General features: G+C 47.8%; 1 protein-coding gene across 3 annotated transcripts in view; it reads left to right on the top strand.

The window, feature by feature from the left end:
• LOC135914339 (progranulin-like) overlaps positions 1–14,253 on the top strand; it is a 538,683-nt gene extending 524,430 nt beyond the window's left edge. For all 3 annotated transcript variants that reach the window (XM_070532034.1, XM_070532035.1, XM_070532036.1), the window contains one exon: positions 13,560–14,253. In XM_070532034.1, the coding sequence (XP_070388135.1) occupies positions 13,560–14,116 (557 nt within the window). In that variant the 3' untranslated portion in view covers positions 14,117–14,253. The remainder of the gene's footprint in view (positions 1–13,559) is intronic.
• Positions 14,254–14,509: the final 256 nt, after the last annotated feature.

Genomic DNA, 14,509 nt, shown 5'->3' with positions numbered 1-14,509 from the left:
AAATAACAAATATAGTCACAAGAGTCGAGGAAGAACTGGGCAAATGGCCAAGCAAAGAGTGGGAATATAATGAGATTCTATAAGTGTAATTACAACAGAAATACGGAAAGAGAAGCAACATGCTCGTTGAAAACGAGAAAAGAAACCGATAAGCTGGTGGAATAGGGAGGTACGAGAGGCGATCGCCAAACGGCAGAAACCATCACGAGAGCTCAAGCAGGCAAAAAAAAAAATTAAAATATCGCAGTTGCCGCAGGATAAAGTAGCCAGAAAATGGGAAATATACTGGTTCAAGCAAAGATAAAAGGTGAAAGTGAAAGTTTGTTGTCAGAAATACGTGAGAAAAAGAATTCCGCACTTAGAATATTTTGGAACCACATAAACTTATTAGGCAGGAAGTCTGGAACAATACAACAAATCCTATAAACGAAGATCGTAACAAACTGAAAGGGGACGCAGCATTAACTTGCATCCAAAAGATAACAGCCAAATCATGCCAAGGCAATGGCGAGGTTGTATTCGAGGAAAAAATCGCATAAAAGAGAACCAGATCGAGAAGGAGCTAGGTGCTGACAAATTTCAACTTGAAGAAAGCCGAAGAGAAAATTCCTAAGCGCGCATCCACAGGGCCAGACAGGGTTCCCGTTTGGCTGATTAATGAACCAGGACCAAAAATTGAGGAAGCTTTGTTGAAAGCAGTAGAAAAAAAAATACCTTAAAAGATAGACGAATACCAGACAATTGGCGACAGAGTAGAATCAATTTAATTTATAAAGGTAACGGGAAAAAGATAATATTCACTCATATAGACCGTTGACAATTATATCGGTAATATACAGGTTAAAAATGCAGGTGGTTAAATTAAGGCTGCAAGCATGAGCAAAGAATAATGGCATATGTGGAGAACTTCAGAATGGCTTCAGAGTCGGTAGACCTCTGGATGATAGCTTATTTGTCCTTACTCACTGTATTGAAATATCCAGAAAAGAAAGGAGACCACTTATATGTGACTTTTTTTAGACATTATTGGAGCGTATGGCATCGTAAACCGCAACATGTTGTGGTATATATTCTGGAATGGGAAGCCATAGGCAACGACTGTGTACAGCGTTTGAGAAAAATTTGCCTAGAAAATACAGTTTGCGATGAATTGGAAGGGATGTCAAGCAAGGAGCAAGTTGATATCAACAAAGGACTGAAACAGGGGGGCCTTCTATTCTTTCCGCTATTTATAATGTAGATGGTAAGGATTAAAACGGCGCTGGAGGGAAGCAATATCGGGTTTAATTTCTCATACAAACAGGCAGGTGCAGTATAGCAGCAACTACTAGGTTTGTTTTATGCGGACGACATTGTGTTGTTTGCTAACAAGCACAGTGATATGCAATGAGTGATATGCAAACGAGAATTTAGGTAAAACATTTAGCGTTATAAAATCAGGTGTTATGGTATTCAATGAAAACAGCGAACATACGGACGTCCGTCCGTCCGTCCTGTGCCAAGCTGTGCACGCTTGTGTCTCTATAGTGTTTCGGTATTCCGGTAATGGTAATGCGTTTACGGACAAGCTCTGACTGTGCACTAAAGGCAAACATTACGTGAGGCTAGACTGGCGCAATGCTTTAGGAACAATGTCAACGTTAGTAGTATCAGAAAATGCTGCTTATCAAAGCATGAAATAACTGAACTGGGAACCGAAGCGTGCCGGCGATGGTGCCATTAAATTGCGACGCGATTCATTATTAATGCATGCGTTTTGGTTGAATTAGTTCTTGAGCGCAATGCAATTCCTTTTAGTAATCAGTGATGGGCTACCCGAAGATAGCTGTTACTGATATCTGGGACGTGACAGGTAGTTAGTTGGTTCGACAAATTTAACGCGGCTTCGTCACCTGTCTTCTGTCACACGGAACGTCTGGAACCACTAAAATTGACATAACCTATAGTTTTTAAGAGCAAAATCAAAGAAGGCTACCTGAAGCCTCACTTTCCTTTAGATAGGCCTTATGTGCCTTCAAAGTTGACGCCTTGCAAATAAATCTGTCAGACGAACCTGTAAACAAGTTGCTGATGCTGCTCGCAGGGCGCAAGAAGTCATCTTCTGAACCTTACAATATAAAGTAATCTTAGGCACAATGACGAGTAAAACTCCGTTCCACTGGGAGCTCGTACCAGACAGTTTTTTCCCAAAGGAAAGCTTGCAAACAGCGCACAAGTTGTCGGTATCGAAGTCCTATATAGAAGGCATCGCGAGCAGCATTATGCTAAAGCACTGCTAGCGTTCCGGAGGTATGAAGATTGAGCGGCAAGCAAGCTTAACCTTGAAGCTAGCTCTGTTCAGGTGAGATGAATACAGGTACTATCTTTACAACAGTACAATCACCAGTATGCAACATGCATATGCAGTCACCACCAATACTGCGGGTGACGGAAAGGGGCTGCACTCGAAAAGATGCTCAATATTTGGGCCTACATGTAGTCTCCACCGTGGAACTAAAATACAAAATGACTCTGTACGGTGTGCAAGGACGAAGACGCCACATGTACCAGTCTCCGCCAATTCTTCCAAGTACTGTCCGGCCCAGTGGGCTGTACCCCCCACCGCCCCACCCCAAAACCTTTCCATACCCGCATGCCCTAATATGTCTGAGGCGAATCGTATAGCCGCGCTTACATAAATGCGATAGCACAGCGCATCGCGCCTATGTAAACGATGTTGATGCGCTAGCAAGGCGAATCGCATTCATGATGCAGGAGAGGGTAGTTTAAACATTGAGGTGGGGTAAGTCGTCGCAAGCGACGCATGTAAACGCCGGCGTATCCCGGCGAAGGATAGAAGCGAAGTGATACTGTCGCCGGCATGTGCCCTCCTCCACCCACCGGCGAAACGAAAAATGTTCCGACTGGTTTTAGAAATAAGGGGGGGGGGGGGGAGTGCTCCACATGTAAACGCTGTCGGATGTGTTTAAATAGAAAAAAAACAAGAAAACTGCGGAGGTATAAACGTCCCGAGATTGTACAGTGGCCTATGCGGAGCTCCCTATAATTATGGAGTACTCCGGATTCATTACCACAACGAGGGCTCCTTAACGTGCACCAACTGCAAGGTACACGAGCATTTCTCCCTTAACGGAATGCGGGCGCCAGCAGTCGAACCCACAACCTTGTGTTCAGCCGCAGTTCAACACCATAGCCACTACGCCACAGATCTCTACCGCGCGCGATGTACGTGGTCAGAAATGTGATACGCTACACTCGCATTCGTGTAAACTGAACCTGTCTGTGTCATGTCGACTTCAGAAAGAAAATTTTTTATTTGTGTCGCAACTTGGAACTCTATTTTGCCTTCCTGTAAAGGTCTGCCTTTGTAGTTTCAGCTTCAATATTTGATGAAAATTTCTACACGATATCGTGTTCCCGCGCGTCACTCAGTCTCGGCAACCAGCCATAGTTACATTCGGGGCACAGTATACAAATGGGTAAGTTCCTTGTGCCGTTCGGTTCGCCCGAAACTAGTGGAGAAGGTGTTTTCATTTACCGACGAATCTCAACGTGGGAAACAAGGTGAATGATTTTTTTTTAAATTTGATTAACTTCTGCGTTTAGTCTTGCTCTAAACTGCTGTTCGGGTCTAAGTTTCGTTTAAACCGATGGCCACTGTATACCCTGTCACCGCCGGTACCGAACAGCTTGTTTTCAGTCTCGCTCACGTAAGTGCAACACGGTGCGAAAGGGGTCCGAGCTAAGCCTCCTTTCTCGTGGGCCCTATTTTCCCACGGTTAACTTTTTGTAACGGATGAAACAATATGTCCCATATCCGGAACCCCAATAAGGTCTCCAGTAGTCACCGTTCTTTTTCTCTCTTGCTGTTGGCGTCAAAGTTTTCTATGACAAAGCCGAGCAAATAGCGCTGGGCAGTCTGCCACCGTCGTTCGACGTGGGCACCTATGCTCGGTCCCACGTGCTCGGGGCGGTGAACGAACGGAGCCCATAAAACGCGCCGTAATCCCTCTCGTTCTGGCGCGGCGCTGGCGCGTCAGTAATACCGCGCGCGTGGCGAAATAAAAGCCCCAAATGAATTAAGCCATCACGTTGACCGGCGGTTTTCCTCTACGGTTCGCGGGGCAATTTATCTTGCTAACCCACCCCTCTAATCTGAGCCGTAATCGAGGGAAACCCAGTGCCGGGAACTAAGCCGAAAGCAGGGAGGGATTACGGTGCGGAATCCCGGCCGTTGATTCTGCGGTGGCATCGGCGGCGTCACGAATGTTTGGAACAAGCGGGGCTAAAATAACCACTGGAGCGACAGTGTGCCGCTTAGACGTTCGTGTGAACTTTAGCGAACGCATTGAACGTTTGCATGGGGCTTCCAGTAGGCAAAAACCTTGAAACTATATGCCCTTCACTACTAAGGTATAAGCGATGATAACGAGAAATTAGATTGGCTGTAACGTTTGTTCTGCTAAAAATTTATCTATCACCCCACCTGCACCGTGATTTTGGACATTGCGACGCCGCTAATATCAACTCCACCCATCCCTATAACGCACTCGACCAAAAGTGTGGAGACTAAAAATGAATCCGTATAAGCAGACACTCACTTTAGAATAATGGTGCTTATATGTGTAAGCCGTTTGTTTGCGGCACATGTTTTGGCATGGTCACCATCCTTAAGCAGACCTTGTGGAAGTAGTTAACCGAGGACGTTTCTAACTTCCCCGACTCGTCGAAACTATACGTCGAAAGAGCTGTAGTTTACAACCTGATGAGATTCTACACTAAACAACTTGAACGTCTCATATCATTTGGCAGCGGGTGTGTTTACAGTGTTCCTGTCACTCCGTCGTGCGCAGAAAGCCGGAGTAACAAGCCCAGTCGTCTGCTGCGACTGCGCAAGCGCGTTTAGACCGCCGACGCCATTTTGTTAAAGAACAAAAAAAAATATATCACATTCGATTCTGCGCTGAGCTCAGACACACCAGCGGCAGCTCTTGACTGCAGCGGCAAATCCGCTGATTAATGCGTCGGTCGACCGCCACGCGTCGCTACTTGAAGGCTCGGCACGCAGCGCGCATTTTCGAAGCAGTGGAAGCGAAACGAGATGGAACACCGTAATCGCCGGTGATTGTAGTATTTGCTTTTCTTTTGTGTATCCTTGCCCCTTGCGGGCGCTGCACTTCTGCCAGATGGGAGAGCGCCCGTTTTAAGATTCGCACGCGTTTCCCCAAACAGGTGCGTTGATTGCTGTCGCAACATTATAAAGATATATTAAACGATAGAGGATTTCTTGTAGAGAAATGAGGAGTTAGGAGGAGATTGGTGGAAAGTGATAGCTGAACTAGACTTGGAAATGGGGTATAGATGTCATAACTTTGACCGCAGGCCACCTCTGTGCTAGGAGGACCATCTGCTGGCCGATGTATCTAGACAAAGAAAATGTGATGTCAGCGAACGTGAGAACCCTTGTGAACTTTGACAGAGATAAGAGCATTGACTTTCGAGCGGACGCAGGAGGGCAGGGATCTCTTGGAGATTGCGGCACGAGGAGCTTTAAAAAAAGGGGAAAAGAAAAGAAAACAAATATGCCGCCCATATGCTTTCTAAGCCAATAATTTATTTATAGAGAAAAGCTTCATTTGTCATTCACGCTCACTGTTCAAAATTATAAGGCGTAGTGGGTAACCGTATAACGGGCTGAACGCACACCACACCAAGAACAAGCAAGAACAACGGAGCACCAATTAGCAGTCCTCACACCCTTTGCGCGCGGTGTTGTGTAATTCACATGCGTGTGTATCTTCGTTCATTGACCCTTTCTCTGAAATCAGGGCTATGTCCTTTCTTTTTATTTTTCTTAAGTACACCCATATTGTTCGGCTAGGCTCAATCAATCAATCAATCAATCAATCAATCAATTATTTCAGTGTCAAAGACACTTGGTGGGTACAGACAAAAAGCCATTCATCAGGCTTAACGAGGTCTGCACCCCCGAATACTGGCAGACGAGCGCATAGCAAATACAGCACGCCAACATAAATAAACCGAACAGTTTACAGAAGTCAGGTGCATATATATATATAAAATCAGCTGCTATTGTCATATGTGCTAGTAAAAGAAGCAAACATTTTCGTAAACATTTTTATTGATGATGCCGGCACTTGGTGATGCGAATTTCTCGCTCACCAAGTGGCTGTGCGGTTGCAGCCGTCTGCCTTTCCAAAAACTGCATGTACCGTCATCTTTGACGTCTAATCCGCATAGGTGAGTGGAACGACATATGCTGGCTCTTTCCATCGGACGCATCGATCCTCGGTCTCCCATTGGTGGAGACATTTTACATAATACTGGACTGTACCAGTGAGTTTAGTAATGCCGCAATGATTGTCAACACCAGCACAACTGTATGTTCACTGCAGGACGCAAGCCTCTCCCATATATCTCGAATAACATCTGTCTTGCGCCAGCTGACATCATCCTGTGCCTGAGAATTTCCTAATTTAGGCACATCACCTAGCTCCCTGCCATCCCCGTCTATATGCTTCCCATCTCTTGCCACCCTGTCGCAACCCCAATAGACCATCTATTCCCGTGCTCAACTCCATTTCTTTAACAGGTCTTAAGCAAGTCCATTTCTTTCTCTCAAGTATAATATAAAATACCCCCATTTTCTCTCTCATCCACACCACTCTCTTCGTGAGTATTAAGGTTACGCCTAATATTTTTTTAATTACATCACTCATTGCAGGGCCCTTAGCTTCTTCCCAAGCTTCTTTGTTAAGCTCCAAATTTCAGCCCCATATAGTACCGGTAGAATGCAATGACTACACGCTTTTCTTGTCAAATATAGTGGTTAGGTTCTGGAATTGACTCGGTAATACCTGCCGTATGCATCGCAACCCATTTTTATTCTTCTGTAGATTTCCTTCATGTGATCTCAGTCCCCTGTGACTAACAGACCTAGATAACCGTGCTCCTGCACCGATTCTAGAGGCTGACTGCCAGTCACGAATTCTCGTTCTCTTTTGCAGGCTATTGCATATCTGCATATCGATATTCAGACTTAAATACCGTTACAATTCGTTGGTTAAGGTCCCGAATCATGCTTTGTAAGTCATCTCCAGCATTGCTGAACAGAATTTCATCTGCAGACCGCAAGTTGCTGTGTTGTTCCCCGTTGATCCTCACGCGCAACCGTACCCAGTAAAACAGCTTAGATGCGTCTAACCATGCAGTGATTAACGTTAGACAGATGGTGTGGCCCTGCGTGGTCCCCTCTTCAGCAATATTTTTTCACTTCCCTTGTGAAAAATTCGGGTAGCTCCAGAATATTTATATATTTTTTCTAAGATAGTCACATATGCTTCTTGTGCTCCTTGACGACGCAATTCCTCCACGACTGCTGTTATCTCTACTGAATCAAACACTTCTTTCGTATTCCGTGAATGTCATAGAGACGTGGTTGGTTATATTCCGCAGATTTCTGATTACCTAATTGATGACATTGATAATACCCATTGTTTAATATACCTTCCTAAAGCCAGCCTTTTTCTAAGCTGTATTAAGTCAAACCTCCTCTCCCCCCCCGCTGCCCTGATTCTACTTCAAATAACTTCGGTGAATATTTTGTCCAATACCGAAAGCTAGCCAATGAGCCTATACTTTTGCCACTCTTTATCGTTTCCCTTGTTAAGGGCTACTATGATGTATTTATTTTTACAAGTCTCTGGCACCCTTGAACTAACGGGGCATTGCAAATAAAGGGCCACAAGTTTTCCGAGTACACACTCCATCTTTTAACAAATCAAAAGTTGTTCCATCTCTTCCCGCTTTTCTCTTCGACATGTCTTGCATAATTGCGATGTGTGTAGGGCGTGAGACGGTGCAGTGGTGGGGAGAAGAAAACAAGAGAACAACAAATAATGCGCACGCGGAAGCGAATCCCGTGCTATATGAAAGACGATGACATCGAATAGCGTCGGACACAGGAACGCGCGCGCGCATGAAGATAAAAGGAAAGGAATCCAATCGGAAGAACCTACGAAGTTTCCGGGGGCCAAACGCATGTGAACACGGAACTCCTAAGGTCACCAGTCAGGCGAAGACAAATCCGCCACAGTGGCAAAAAAGCGAGGCACGCCCGCAGAAGAGAAAGAGAGTTCGAGGAAGCGACGCAAGGGTGAATGAAGATCGGCCACCGGACCCGAGCCTTCAGGGCTTCACCCGACCGGGGCATCCTGCCAAGCCATTCCCAGGCGTCGCAGCTCTACCCGATCACGCACTGCTGCCCGAGGCCGGCGAACTCCTGCGCCCGCAGGCAGAGCGCGAGCAGTCGGGCTACGGGCCCGAGTTTGCGTCCAGGTGCCTGGCCAGAACGCTGCCTCCATCTGCACGTGCTGCCAGGCCTCCAGCGTCCTACCTCCAAGCCGGAGCTGCTACGCTCTCGTCAGCCGTTCGGCGGTCAACCACGTCGACCTTTAGGACCAACGCCGCTTCTTTCGTCGCGTCGCCTCCGCCCCTCCACGTCGAACTGTTGCGCGGGATCACACTCGTGGTCTGCCCTAACTCGCGTCGTGTAGGTACTGTTCTAGCTTTGAAGGTAACGTTACAGTAAAGTTTCGTTCGTTCTCCGTCCTCGCTTCACCGTTGGAACTTGAAGCTTATCGGACGATGATCGGCAGTTGTTGGTCAAACGCAGGCAGGAAACGATGAGGTCAGATGTACAAGAAACATTTATAGGCAAACTTTTCTACATACATGGCAGGTAAAACAAATACATTACAAACTTGAACAATTGAGAAACAAAGTCTCACTCTTCTACTGTCTCAATGACTGTTAGAGCCCAGACTCATTTTAACGTACATAGTACGGAGGCTCACTGATCTATCAGCAATCCTGATTTCAGCCAAGTCTGAGGGACAGCATGCCGTCCCGATTTTTATAGCCCAAATATACAAAGAAAAAAAAGGCGGTAGGGCCGTTGGCCCGTCCCACAGGTTCAGTTGCCAATCAGAGTCAACCGTTTGTTAAGCCACAACCCACAGGGATGGGCTTACTCTTAAAAATAAACATATTGGAAAACAAAGCTCTTTTCCTTCTTCGCCAAAACTCCGTTGCCCTCTCATTTCTCCGTAGTGAGTGACCGGCTCAGCAAAACACGCCAGGCCCGAACAAGTTATCGCTAGACCGTTTCAAATGCCAACGGCGTCTAGGCTGCACATGTCTCCGAAGCAGGGGCACCGGCACCACGAAGTGCCGCTGTACTCAAAGTTTGGCCGTCTGGGAGACGGATGACCCTCCTTGTCCTTCAAATTTATTGTCTACAAGACAAAGTTCTTTGAGTGCGTGTTTCCAAGACGCCGTCGTGCGAATGCACTCTTTACGTGTGCACCGCATTCCTACAGCGTGCACGGTAAGCTGGTCTTAGACACCACGCAGGCAGTCGCACCCAACAACAAGGCTGGCGATTACGTTCCGGAGGCGTAGAGGATTAGGTCCATGCTCACTGCATGCGGCACGGAGTCAGAGTTGCTAAGTCCTTCTTAACCTCGGCGGCGCCTCCAATTAGTCAGGGACTCGGGCGCCAGACCCACAATACCTTTTGTACAGCGGTTCGTTTCAAAGCTGGTCTGTGTGACCCGTCGGCGGACTGCCAACATCGTGCGCACAATACTGACTTCCAGGAATCGGCACACGCCCGCCTGGCACCTGCCGCGACGCGTCACCCAACCCCGCGCGTTGCCTGTGACCCCGCATAACACAGCAACTGTCGCCCCGCTGACATGGGGGGAAGTGAACCCCCTCTCTATACACAAAGCACGAGGCCGATTCGTGAGACTTAAGAACCCGAACAATCAGAGCGACCTTACAGTTACTTGCAGTGAATTTTCATTGAGTGTTTACTTTATATATTTCTCTTTTCGCACGAGTTACATTAAAAGTGTGATGGTGTACGTTCTGCCGCAAACGGCTTTGTCCTTAATTGGGCTGTCGGAGGCTCCGCCTCAGGGAGCCGTCTGAAACATTAAAGAAAGAAAAGAACCTGCATCACAATATTCCTTCTAACCTCATAGTTACACAAGCTACACATGGGATTTCTGTATCCCGATCGTCACTACAGACAACTACGGTTACATGGCTGCCCTCAGCACTGTACAGTTCGGTATGAAATTAATCTGCTGCCTTTTAGAGCAAAGCTTGCCGTACCGTTCAATGCTGCAGTTCTTGAAGTGCACCGTCCTGAGTGGTCGTTTCTAGCCCTGTCAGTCCTCCCGCCTGTGCGCAGCGCTCACTCTCTGACACTCGCCTGGTTGACATCCCTGCTTTTACTCTGCTTTGGAATAGTTTCGAATAGCTTTACGTTGTAGTGCGCTTGGATCGCTTTATTTGTGCAACTCGGCATGCTCCACTGGGTATGTACCCGAACAGGCAACTTGAACCACTGGGTATGTGCAACCGGGCACGTGGTACTGGAGAGAGAGAGAGAGAGAAAACCTGTGTGAATTAATTCTTGGCCAATCCTCCAGAATGAGTATGTGCAACTGGGCTTGTGCCCGAATAGACAAGCACGACAAGTGGCAAGCAGCGAACTCCGCAACAGAAATTGAAGAAGTCAGCTACAAGTCCTGTTTACCACATACCGATGTTGAATACCTACATTAAACTAATATCTGCATCGATCTGGTCTGGCGCCGTCCTCCTTGTGCTCATATTGTGGTGAGATAGAGACAACAAAACATAGCTTGTCGACATATGCCGCCGTTTTTCATCATTAGGAAAACATAGTTTAGACAATTTCATGGCGCTGGATTGAATCTAGCCATTCTAGACATTTTGTCTTTGCGAGCCTCTTCACTGGGACATTATCATGGGGATGTTGGTGCAGCTGTTGTGAGGTTTATCATTGAATCAGGACGATTTCATTGCTAAATTGGTAAATATTTATCTGACTTCATTTAGATTTATCTTTTCAAAATTTCTCATGAGGGTTTATTTTAAGACTAGTTCTTTTCCTAACTCGCCTGATTCTTGGTCATTCCTCCACAGTGGGTGTGAGCCACTTGCAGAGAAAAACCAACCAACCAACCAAATTTTCATCAGTCAAGTGTGATCAATCTCCCTCGTGCGTAGGAGCCTTGTTTTGAAACAACAACAACAGCAACAACATCAACAACCAAGTCAAGGGAAGAGAATGGATACAGATCGTGCATTGAGCTAGGAGCCTTGAGCTACATAAAAGTGAAGAACTGAATACATTTCAGTCAGCTTCCAAGAAAGCGTCGCTCTGAATCGATTCCCACTTATGCGTGCAATCCGTCTTTTTTTTTTAATTATTACATCGTCCAAATTGTTGACGACATTGTCCTGTTTATCTCTCTCTGCATGCATGTTCTTCTTCCAGTGTCGTTAGCTCCTTGCTGATTCCATGCTGCCCCCATTCTTTACTGCTTCCTCAATCTTCCCGATGTTATAATTTTGAACGTCAGTTATTTCACTATTGGTCAGCTTTGACAACTGCATGTGCCACTCCGATGGAGCACTATGGAGCTAGACACTTTCGTGTGATGCAGTTTCTTCATTGGGTATTTTGTTAGTTCGGGCAGCTTTCCAGTTTGCTGTCTTCGTGCACCTCACCTCCAACTTCGAATGCGGCTTCTGAAATTATTCTATCTAAAATTTCGTTCATTATGTCTATGCTCTACCTCCATCCTCCCGTTCCAAAGCCTCGTTTTTGTTTGAGAGCACTAACCTTGAATTCATCCGCTGTTCCCCTGACTGCTTCGACGCTGACCAGATCCTACTTGACCAGTTTTGCTCTTTCTCTCTTCAGATTGGGAGCAACGCTTGACGTCACTAACATGTGATAACTGCCCTTTGCCTTACCTGAAGCTTCTACATCCGGCACAATGCTAGGGTCGGCACAGAGTATAAAATATATTTAATTTTTTGTGTGCCCGTTTGGGGCTTTTCCAGGTCCACTTCAAGTTATTACACTTCTCGAAGAAGATATTTACTATTCACAATCGATTATTCCTGTGAACTCAACCTTCATATCCCTACTGTTATTCCTACAGTCGATGACACATCTAATTGCCTATTCCCCAGCCTGTCAGGGTTTTTCTTTCTTTTTCTCTTTCGCGTTGAACTCTCCCACGACTACAATAAACTGACTATTCCCATTTCTCATTGCTTGTGCAACGGCCACCTAGAGCTGTTCTACTTCATCTACATCATGACCGGACGTTGGACTCATGGTTGGCCTTTACTATATTTAATGTTTATCTCCTTTTTAGCTCTATTACAATGGTTGCAAATGATTGCTATTACGATTAACACCGACTGCGCCTTTCTCGCTAGGTTGCGTTTGTCAGGAACGAATTGACGAAAACGAAGAGTGTTCCCGCTCGTGGTGCGGTTAACGCGCGAGGCAGGTGTGCCGACGTTTCTCGTTCGAGCCTGCAGCTCCTTCCTACGTGTCAGAATGCTGCTCACCCTCGGTTTCGTGCTGCTGGCGGCCTCAGCGGCGCTGGCCACAGAATACAAGAGATGTCCCGACGGCAGCCTCTGCGTCTTAAGTGAGAATATTATTATTTGCGTATTATTTTGTTGTAGGCAGCGGAGCATCGCGCTATCAACATCCGCATGTCCCGCTGGGGCGCGTCCTGGTCCAGTATATTGGGTATATAATTGCGTATAGCTTGGGTGGTGTCTCGCGTGACAGCGTGTGTCCGCCACACGCAGTCTTCCTTGAGGGCTTCCTTCAGGGATTCACCTTCATAATGTCCGCATACAATGTTTTTTTTTTCTTCCTTTCGTCTCAGTAAGTGTACGGAGGAAGTAAAACATAATCTGTAAGTAACCCATACATGAACTAATAGCCTCTTGGCCATGTTACTGCTGGCGGGCGCGGCTCGTGAGATTTTTCTTTCCATCCAGACATGGTGCGAAAGGACAGTCGTATCACCTGAACTTGTTTTTCACATTGTATACAATGGATGAACTTCAGCAGGAGAGATTTTACAGATTCGAGTCATCCAGGTATTTGAATCAACCGTGTGATCGGATCACCAAGAAGCACTGTGCCGCAACAAAAGAAAGAAAATTAATGTCCCGCTCGTGTCGCGTAGTATCTGCAATACGGCACACACCTGGGGCACACGCCCCGTCAGTGGCGAGATAACAAGCCCTGCCCTGCTCTGCTTCAGCGGTGGGAGACATATACTGCCGTCGCACGCGAGGCATAGCGTGCTACAAGGGCTGGAGCGCTGGTTATTGTAAGAGTCCACCTAGAGGCCTGCCATTCCGGCCACTGCTGATATGCTGATTGGATGGAGCTCTGCGAACGAGCAGGAGACGAGCGGCCCCAGCCAATCTGCGGCGGTGTAAATGGGCAGTCCAATAGGTGGACTCTTACAGAATAACCCCCCCCCCCCCCCCCGGTCTCGATGATTTTGCTACATGCTTTATAAGTCGAAGTAACCTTTCAAACCCGAATCGTACTAAACGTGTTTCCGACGTTTTCTCGGCGTCGCGTGATGTCCCCACGCTTTTTTTTTTTTCAGACGGCACTTGCTGTCTGCTACCGGTCGGCCGCTACTCGTGCTGCACCATGAGCAACGCCGTGTGCTGCCCCGCGCGCAGCAGCTGCTGCCCCCAGCACTACGTGTGCGACGAGGCGTCCAACCTGTGCGCGCCGGCGGGCGGGGCGCGCAGGGATTCCGAGGCCGCGAAAGCGACGAAGACGACCACCGTCGCCGCCCCCGGAACGACGACGCGCAGGAACAGCGTCGGCGACGACGAGCGGCTCCTGACCAAGTGCCCGGCGGGGGACACGTACTGCTTCCGCGACAACAGCACGTGCTGCCGCCAGGCTGGCTCGTACGGCTGCTGCCCCGACCGGGACGCTGTGTGCTGCAGCGACCTGGTCAACTGCTGCCCGCGCGGGTTCGCCTGCATCCGCGGCACGGGCAACTGCGTCCAGACCACGACCGTGGCGAGGCTGGCCGCCGCCGCCGGCGCACGGCGCCCGGCGTTTCGCGCAGCTCTGCCGGGCTCGGACATGACAGAGCCGCTGGCTGTGCCGGCCATGAGGCTCGAGCGGGGTGCCGCGATGCCTTAGCGCGGGCGCGGATCGTTCGATGGCCCCCACCATGTAATTTCGAGTGGGCTCGCCGTCTCATCCTCCGTCGGGTCCCAGCATGAGAGAAGGCGCCGCGGGGGTCTTTTGTGAAGTATATGTTGTAATGGCGTGCGTCATTTGTCGGATCTGTTTTCTATTCGCGTTCACGCACGCGTGCGTATACTGCGCGCCATAAACGGGGCGCACGCTACCGTACGGAATACAGCACACGAGGAACTCCAATGGCTCCCGAGTACACTCTTTAAAAAAAAAAAGTAATATAGTTACTACTTAGATGTCACGCTGATTACTTGCTCGGTATAACTGCAGTTAGCAACGGAAGAGCTTAGCAACATTACTGACTAAAGAAAGTACTCCCTGTTACTATAACGG

The sequence above is a fragment of the Dermacentor albipictus genome, chromosome 1 (assembly GCF_038994185.2).
Source record: "Dermacentor albipictus isolate Rhodes 1998 colony chromosome 1, USDA_Dalb.pri_finalv2, whole genome shotgun sequence".
Taxonomy (NCBI): Eukaryota; Metazoa; Arthropoda; class Arachnida; order Ixodida; family Ixodidae; genus Dermacentor; species Dermacentor albipictus.
Note: the sequence above shows the minus strand (reverse complement) of the source record. Positions and strands in the feature narration are given on the sequence as shown.